The 9,578-nt window shown below is 41.2% G+C and overlaps 1 protein-coding gene across 1 annotated transcript in view; it reads right to left on the bottom strand.

The window, feature by feature from the left end:
• Nucleotides 1-652: 652 nt before the first annotated feature.
• PDK3 (pyruvate dehydrogenase kinase 3) overlaps nucleotides 653-9,578 on the bottom strand; it is a 67,516-nt gene continuing 58,590 nt past the window's right edge. Inside the window, exons 10-12 of the mRNA XM_080794726.1 lie at nucleotides 7,784-7,897; nucleotides 6,374-6,513; nucleotides 653-1,350 (exon numbers count right to left, since the gene is read on the bottom strand). Of these exons, the coding sequence (XP_080650852.1) occupies nucleotides 1,320-1,350; nucleotides 6,374-6,513; nucleotides 7,784-7,897 (285 nt within the window). The 3' untranslated portion in view covers nucleotides 653-1,319. The remainder of the gene's footprint in view (nucleotides 1,351-6,373; nucleotides 6,514-7,783; nucleotides 7,898-9,578) is intronic.

Here is a 9,578-nt window from a genome sequence, read left to right as displayed (position 1 = left end):
ATCTCCTCAACCCCATGGCAAAACATTGCCAGAACAAAGCAGGAGGGAGCAGGCCTGAATCTGTGGCCTCCTGCCCGCTACGCTGTTTCCTACTGAAAATATAAAGGTGTATGTTTAGGAACGGAAGCCTAGTAAGATAATGACATACTATCTAACGTTGGTAAGAAAGCCAGCGACTTCAAAGGGAAAGGGTCATTACTTTCACATCTTTTACACGAGGAATCAATCCTATGAGACAGCCCCATCCCCAAGCCGTTGCTGAGGGGTCACCACAACCTCGCTTCTCTTTTCTCACCCCAAGGCCTCTGCCCAGTCTGACTTACTCCCAGTAAAGGAGTATGAAAATCAGATCGACAGTTCTAAAACTGGCCAACAACTCACAAAAATGAAAATTATGAAAATTACTTTTCAAAATCGACAAGGAAGACCTCTTCCCTTCAACAGCCGATTTTACGACGACTAACGTGCATCACACGGGGACTTGCAGTTCCTCAGAAAACGACAAAGGAACAGAATAAAATAAGTAGACTGGCAACATTTTTACATAGCATAAAAACTCCAATTCCCACTTTCACAAACTTGATAATGACTGGAAGGTAGTTTTTCACTTAAGATCTCTGAAACCAAGTGGTTAAGTGAAAAATCCCAAGACAACTTTTGGAACGCTTTAATTGACAGAATGGAAGTACACAAATGAATTTTAAAATAAAATCAACGCATCAGAGAGTAAGAGCTATGGTGAAAGGAGCCGCACCTCACTCAGCTCGGATGCAAGAAGGCAAAAGCTGAAATCACAGAGTGAGAAAGGACGCATATGGGAGAGGAAGGACCTCGGGACGGAATTACCAAGACACGCTCCGCTGGCGTCTTCAGCTTCCAGATCACCCAGGCCTTAGTTGGTGGTTTGGAAAACCATGGTGTTTGGTCACAAAGAGCAACAGCAGAAACTGGCTGTATCTGGAATGAGGAAGAAGCTTAGAATCCTGGGGAGAATGTAGACAGTCGACTCTATGACAAGGAGGAGGAAGGTATGAGGGCACCAGAGCGCTAATGAGGCCCTGAGCTCTCTTACGACAGGCGCCAACCAAACCACAACAATGTACTAGGGAAAACTGTTCAGGTTACTACTTTAGTGCGGATCTGGAGCAGCTACAGGAAGGTTTTTGTGGAAAAGGTCCAGATCATATAGAGAAATTACACATTCAAGCACTGGAGTAACTATAGTGCCTTGCTCAGAGTTGGTGGAGGAAAGGAGTTCTCTCTGGTTGACTTGCAGAAGATACTCTTTCTTCTCAGAGAGGATATGAGCATTCAGTTCTCTAGAAAGTTCTATTAGTCTTGATCTTGTCCCTAAAAAGAAAATAACAGGAATAGCCAGTGAGTTGGAGTACAGCCTTCTCTATTTAACCAAGATTTACTCAGAGCATTTAGTTATAGTGATAATTCAAAAAGCTTTGCCTTGGGCGCCTGGGTGGCTCAGTGGGTTGAGCCTCTGCCTTTGGCTCAGGTCATGATCTCAGGGTCCTGGGATTGAGCCCCGCATTGGGCTCTCTGCTCAGCAGGGAGCCTGCTTTCCCCTCTCTCTGCCTACTTGTGATCTCTCTCTCTGTCAAATAAATAAATAAAATCTTTAAAAAAAAAAAAAGCTTTGTCTTCTCAGAATTATTCTCTGTGGTTATTACAGAAAAACAAATACCATTTATTACTAATATGTACTTTTAAAAAAGATTTTATTTATTTGAGAGAGAGAGACAGCAAGAGAGAGCACAAGTAGGGGGGAGGAGCAGGGGGAGAGGGATGCGGGGCTCGATCCCAGGACCCTGCGATCATGACCTGAGCCGAAGGCAGACACTTCGCGCTTTACTGACTGAGCCACCCAGGCACCCCTCTATACATACCTCAAAACAGTTCTTTATTCTCAGTTGAAAACCTGATTAGAAATGAAGAATGAGTGCTAATGGGTACAAGATTTCTTTCTGAGATGGTACAAACGTTCTAAAATTAGACAGTGGTGAGGGTCCCACACTCTGTGAAGACACTAAAAGTGTACACTTTAAGGGGGTGAATTTATGGGGTATGTGAATTATATCTCAATAAAGCTGTTATTAAAAATATCATTAGATTGGGGCGCCTGGGTGGCTCAGTGGATTAAAGCCTCTGCCTTCGGCCCAGGTCATGATCTCAGGGTCCTGGGATCGAGCCCCACATCGGGCTCTCTGCTCAGCAGGGAGCCTGCTTCCTCCTCTCTCTCTCTGCCTGCCTCTCTGCCTACTTGTGATCTCTGTCAAATGAATAAATAAAAATCTTTAAAAAAAAATCATTAGATTATGATGAGCACCAGGCGATGTGTGGAAGTGCTGAATCACTATGTTGTAGTCTTGAAACTAATATCACACAGCACATTAACTAAATAGAATTAAAATAAAAACTTAAAAAGCCCCCCAAAAAAGAAAAAGAAAAATCTGATTAGAAAATACATTTTTGTAGCATTTCTCATTCACCTCATAAGTTTACCATAGCTACACTAAATATTTGCCCAAGATCACCACCAATCATTCTATCTATATAATTTAACAATTTTAATCATCAGGCTAACCACTTTCCAATTTTAAATATTGCTTTCTGCTAAAACTTGTTTACCTAATACTATATTAGAAATCAAGACTCGTAGTTAGTATACAACCTGCTAAACTATTTAGAGTTTTAAAATGGCATTTAAAACAAGACTCAATTAAAGCCATCTTTTTACAGTCCAAACGGACCATATTATTTATAAAGACCGCTTCTGTACTACCCAAACAACTCCCTCTAGCAGAGCAATAGCTTGCATTCGTTGGTCACAGTGATGCCCAACATGTCACCTGACGGACACAGAGACTGAAAATGAAATCAAGAGAAATGGATCCAATTGTTTCAAGCTAGTTTAGCTCAATCTTGGCCAGGGATGGTGTGTGTATGTCTGCATGCACAGCCATGTGTCCACTCGCACTCACGTGCACAAACCAAACTCCTCTATGTTTCACCTCCGAGATGAATGACTGCTCCAGCAATACTGTACAGAGGTCCATCACAATACTTCCATAGAGACAAAAATCAGTAGGGATACGCTTTATAGCATTCATCAGAAAAGACCAATGCTACTATAATGGGGCAAAATCGAAAGCTATATCAACTGCATTTGCATACAAATACCTTTCTGTTGCATTATGTTAAGAATCAAGATTAAGAAGAGGTGTGCTCAGTTACAATACATTGGGCTGGGATATTGCAATGTTAAAGTCAAATTGAAAATATCAATACAGGGGCGCCTGGGTGGCTCAGTGGGTTAAAGCCTCTGCCTTCGGCTCAGGTCATGATCCCAGGGTCCTGGGATCGAGCCCCGCATCGGGCTCTCTGCTCAGCGGGGAGCCTGCTTCCTCCTCTCTCTCTGCCTGCCTCTCTGCCTACTTGTGATCTCTGTCTGTCAAATAAATAAATAAAATCTTTAAAAAAAAAGAAAATATCAATACAAACTTATGGTTTAAAAATATGCATTGCACAGTTCTGTCCAGAAAAGCAGACCAGACAAGGTATAATGTACACCGCCAACTTCCAGATTAAGGTCTCTAACACCTGTTAGAGGCAAACAGGACTCCTTGAGGGAAACGGCGGATTCTAGGATGGAGGCAGGGAAGGTAGAAGATGAGACTGCAGTATCATCTTGGGCCAGAAAAAGCTTTCAAAGTTTTAGCAAAGGAACACCGAGGATCTGACTCAAAATAGTCACCAGTGGCCAAAGGTGTGCTAATTTAATCATCAGAAAGATAGCTGCTACATGCAGTAACATGGATGGACCTCCCAGAGATCTGGACACAAAAACGAGTACATGCCACATGTTCCTTTGAAGTTTAACAAGTGATAGAGTCAGTTAAAAAAATGGGTGACCGAGTCAGAATAATGGCTACATGGTGGGGATGGTAAAGGGGGAAGTGTCTGATTAGAAAGGGGGGGTCTTTCCAGGTGCTAGAAATATAGATGTAAAAATGTGTCAGGCTATAAACTTAAGACTTGAGCACTTTGTGTGTGTGTGTGTGTGTGTGTGTGTGTGTGTGTGTGTGTAGTTCTAATTGAAACGTATTGAAATTCTACACTATCCATAATAATGCTCGAAAAAGTGGAAGCCAGAAACTCATTTGTTACCATTTAAGATGGATTTTACCTCTACTTCTTACCTTCAAAATTGCTAATTAAAGGGAAAGATTTAAATTCTTATCCTGCTTCGTCAGGAGGAGATGTACTTCAAAAGGGACCTAAATGGGGGCACCTGGGTGGCTCAGTCAGTTGAGCATCCAACTCCTGGTTTTGGTTCAGGTCACGATCTCAGGGTCCTGGGATTGAGCCCTACGTTGGGCTCCCCACTCAGCGTGGAGTCGGCCTGGGATTCTCTCTCTCCCTCTGCCCCTCCCTCTGCTTGCACTCTCTCTCTCTCTAAAACAAATAAATAAAATCTTAAAAAAAAGGTACTTAAATGGCCTGTGTTGATGAGGAAGAACTTTACAGGAGAATGTCAGCTAATAAACGTAAAAGGAATGATATTAAAAGTAACTCATAAAAATAACTCATAAACATTAATAAAATTATTGATTCAGGCCATAATTACATTTTCCTTTTTAAAAAAAGATTTATTTGAGAGAGAGAGTGTGTATATGCATGAGCTGGGGGGAGGGGCAGAGGGAGAGGGCGAATCCTCAAGCAGACTCTCCACTGAGTAGGGAGCCCATCGTGGGGTTCAATCCCAGAACCCTGAGACCACGACCTGAACCAAAATCAAGAGTTGGCCGCTTAACCGACTGAGCCACCCAGGAGCCCCCAGATGACTTTCCAGTTGAGAAAGGAAAAAACAACTATACTATGGAGGGATCAGTCAGATATCATGGGTCTCACAGTGTAATTCTGAAATAGTGCTTATGAGGTACTCTGAACAACAACAAAAAATGCTCCCTTGAATCTTTAGATGAACTTGCAGTTTATAGGAAATACAGAAAATGGGGGAAAGGCTAAATGACATGTCGAAGAAGAAGCCAAAAATATCCAGGTTGGATACTTTTGCAGAACAACTAGGATGGTCTCTTATCACCAACAAAAATATTGTTCTAGATTTAAAACAACTTGAAATCTACTTAGATTGTTATACAATCCAAGAACTGATCCAGGTTTGGGCAATTCAGGGAAATTCTCAAGATGAAAATTTACTGACCTGGAAAGGTGAAAATGGTTAAATGAAATAAAGCCAGGTTGTAGAAGAGTATAAATAATTAGATCTCATTTGGGGGAAAACATACATACATACACACACACACACACACACACACACGTGTATATATATATGTATATATATATATGTATATATATAGCAAAGTATCTGTGTACATAGCAAATACAGAAAGTCATAAGAGTGGTGATCTCTGGGTTGTGGGAATACGGTGCTTTCTCTTTCCTTTTTTTGCTTACTTACATTTTCTAATTTTTTACAACGCACGTATAGCGCTGTTCTGTTAACAAAAGGTTATTTTAAATAAACAGAGCTGCTACTGTTGCCAGTAGAGCTGGAGCCTAATAACAGTCAGGAGAAAAAATAATTGGAAACCGAAGGTGGGACTGTTGCCCTTACTACCATAAAGCAGTGAAACCTGTTGTTCTGTGATTAGTTTTCTTTTTTCTGTTTTCCTTTATTTACTGTGGGAAACTACACATAACATTTGCTATCCGGTAAGAGGGTAAGGAATGGCTGTTTTTAAGCGAACAGTTCAGTGGCATTAAGTACATTCACAGTGTTGGGCAACACCCCCCCCCCCACCTCCAGAACCTTGTCATCTTCCCAACGGAAACTCTGCACCCATTAAACACTAACGCCTCATTCTCCCTGCTCTCGGCAACCATTCTACCTTCTGTCCCTATGCATCTGACTTTGCCAGGTACCTCACGTAAGTGGAATCATAGAGTACGTGTCCTTTTCCGTTGCATGGATAAACCACATCTTGTTTATCCGGACTGATCATTTTAACTTCTTTATTTTCAGATTCAACCCACCCACAGACCTTCCCTAAATGCCCTCCTGTCAAATGTCCTCCTGTCATCATAGATGATGACAAATCCCAAAACTTACTTTGAAAATCCAATCTACAGCAGGATAAACCTTGCTCACTGCTGTTCATACCTCCAGTGGAAGGGCTACTCTGGCTACTCGGTTCTCGCCGTCCTTCCTTCCTTTAGAGATCACTTTGCTCTTCCAGTGAAAAAGCCACAGAGAAGATCTGGCTAAAGGGATCATCTGGCTGGTACATTCTAGGGAATCATCAGATACTTTATAACAGAAAGCAAAGTGGGAAATTACTGTTTCGCCTTGTATTTCGAGGCGTCCCTCGGTTCTCTGCTGGGATTGCTCCAGTCATCAGCTTCAGGAGTGGTCTTGTAATGACGCCACGCGGACTTATTAAAAACCGGAAGTCTCTCAAATGATTCACTGGAAAGTGCCTAAGAGACAAACAAAAATATACACCAAAGGGCCACGTGTCATTTTTCTCACGTGAAATACTAACCCAAATTTTACTATTTAAAACACGAGAAACCTTAATGTAGATTTTTGGAATTATATTGAAATTATATTTTCATAGTTTACTTAGACTGGCTGGGATGAAATTAAAGCTCCTTTAAAGGAATAAAAACCTTCACTCATTCAAAACCAGTAGTAAAGTACACAAAGCAACCAGAAGAAAAAGCATCTTAATTCAGTTAATACTGCTTTGAGATACTCAATCATCTTGACTCTATGGTCTTAGGCCAAGCACTAGTCACTGACCAATCGCTTTCTCAGAGGGCCCATATGGAAGGCCCATATGTAAATAAAGTTTCATACATATGAAGTTTATAAACATATACCCATAAGGTGATATCAAATAGCACATCATTTAGATGCACTAAGTAATGGTATAACACGTTACATACAACATGTATCACACTACACGGCTGTTAAAGAGAATGAGCGCTCTGTATGAATGGATATAGCAAGATTTCCAAGCTATACAGGAAAGCTCAAAAAAAAAAAAAAAGGAAAAATGCTGAAATAATCATTATACGGGAAAAAACTTATTTTCCCCCATCTGTTTATCAATGCAGAATCAACTCCAGGACGCTCCATGAGAAACTGGTACCATGGTAGCCTCGGGGAAAGAAAAGCAAGTGGCTTAGAGACAGCGGTGGGAAAGTCTTAAGTTCTCCCCTTTATAGCTTCTCAATTCTGTACTACGTGCCTGTATTAACTACTTAAAAAATCTTCCAAATATTCCAGAGTTTAGAAATAAATAAAAGTCTGATGCCACCAACGCATGAGAAAACTTGTGTTATGGAAGCTTTCTTATTAGATCAGCCTATTTATATCACCATACTATGATTACTGAATTCTTGGAAAGCCATTGAGTTCTAAAGTAAAAGACTAAAACACTTCCGTTTATGAAAATGTCTCATTTTAGATTAGCCCTTTCAATGCTTATGCAATTTAAAAGAAATCGCAAGTAAGAATCATGGCTTTAAAAATCAGTATTTTAGCTTTTCCTTCTCCATGTTCCAAATTTTACTATATCTGAGCATAAAATCAAGGGCAGGACACACCCTGGTTTTCCCATAAAACTGAAGTAAATCTGAAATGAATGTAAGAGATAAAATGTAGTGTTCTTCTCCATTAGTTATTAGAACCTAAAGCTTTCAAAAGTAAAGATGCCTTCATATTACTAATAAAGTGCAGTACCTTTAAATAAATGACAGCGTCAGTGCCAACTCCTTCCATTGAATAGAGTTTTAGATCTCCTTGGAAATATCTAGCATACAGACGAGAAATTGGCAAGCCATAACCAAATCCAGCCTATAGAGAAAAGAAAAATAATACAGTGAGATGTGCACAAATGCTAACATACTTGGTATGAGGACTACTCAGAAGAGTAAAAGAAATTCTCTTTTAAGAATTTATTTATTGGGGTACCTGGGTGGCTCAGTGGGTTAAAGCCTCTGCCTTCGGCTCAGGTCATGATCCCAGGGTGCTGGGATCGAACCCCGCATCAGGCTCTCTGCTCAGCAGAGAGCCTGCTTCCCCCTCTCTCTCTGCCTGCCTCTGCCTACTTGTGACCTCTGTCTGTCAAATAAATAAATAAAATCTTAAAAAAAATATTTTAAAAAAATTTATTTATTTAGGGAGCGAGAACAAGAGAGAGCATGAACAGGAGAGGGGGAGAGAGAATCCTTCAGCAGACTCCCCTGAGTGGGGAGCCTGATACAGGGCCTGATCCCAGGACCCTGAGATCATGACCTGAGCCAAAAATCAAGAGTTGGATGCCCAACTGCCTAAGCCACCCAGGCGCCCCGATTAAAAGGAATTCTTAAGTCAGGTTTAAAGCAAGGAAATTACTGATCCAACCTTTACAATGATGTGTATACTCGTTTTATGGCAAACAGTCATTTTCATCCTGCAAAAACACTTCTCTTATATTTGGAAAATATTAGAAATACTACAAGTTTTAACTAATTGTTTTTAGCATTTTTAAGTAAACTGTTAGCATTCTGAAAGCAAATTCCAAATCAAGTGGAATTTGAACTGTTAACAAAACTAAACCACATCATCGCAAAGTTCCATTATCAGATTTTCTTGCTCTCTGAAGTGAAAATTAAATGAGTAGCACAAGAGTTCCAATCTACTGGTACCCAGGCTAATACACTGAAAAGAAAATTTCCTGAGACTCTACTTCCTAAAGTTCTGGGAATGCTGAAATATTTTGCTATACGGTAGGTCACAGGTATCTCGTTTTGAGAAAACAATTCCAGTGCCCTCTTACATTTTCATGTCATAGAACCCTGAATGTAACAGGTTGTTGCAAACAGAAAAGCCTCAGACATTGGCAAGAACAATAAGAACAAAGGAGACTATCTCAGCAAGTCTAGACTGGAGGGGCAGGTTCAGTGCCACAAGCTTTGGCCCCTCTGATGAAATCCCCCGACAAGGAGGCAGTGGGGTAATGCGCTTGTTAGAGCAGAGGTTACACAGGCTTTAGGCTCAGAGAGACATAAGGAGAAATCCACTCCGAGCAGTTTACCTAACCTCTCCGAGATGGCTCTGTCATCTGAAGATGTAATGAAAATCTTCCCTCGGAGCTACTCTGAGGATTACATAACCTAACAAGTGTCAAGTCTTGACACAGTGCCTGAGACCTAGTAAAAGTTAATAAATGGAAGCTGTCATTATGGCTACCGCAGAGCCACGATTTTACCAGCTTACATGGATTTCTACTGTTTGCGAACATCTCTCCTACATTCCTCCCTCAGGGCAGGGCCTAACTCAGAGGGTTGGGTATGACGGAGCGCACTGTCATTCCAGGGCTTCTGCACTGACAGGGTATGGCTGGTGGTGAGGACAAGATATCCATGATGATGAATGTGGTCACCACAGCAAAGAAACCAGAACGGTCCAGGAAGAGGCCAAGGAAATCTGTCTCCTACACTGCAGCAAGGCCCAGAACCTGCCCTCAGGTCTACCAGGGAACAGCCGAGAATGC

The sequence above is a fragment of the Martes martes genome, assembly GCF_963455335.1.
Source record: "Martes martes genome assembly, chromosome: X".
Lineage (NCBI taxonomy): Eukaryota > Metazoa > Chordata > Mammalia > Carnivora > Mustelidae > Martes > Martes martes.
The sequence above is the reverse complement of the archived record's forward strand: the minus strand, read 5'-3'. Positions and strand labels throughout refer to the sequence as shown.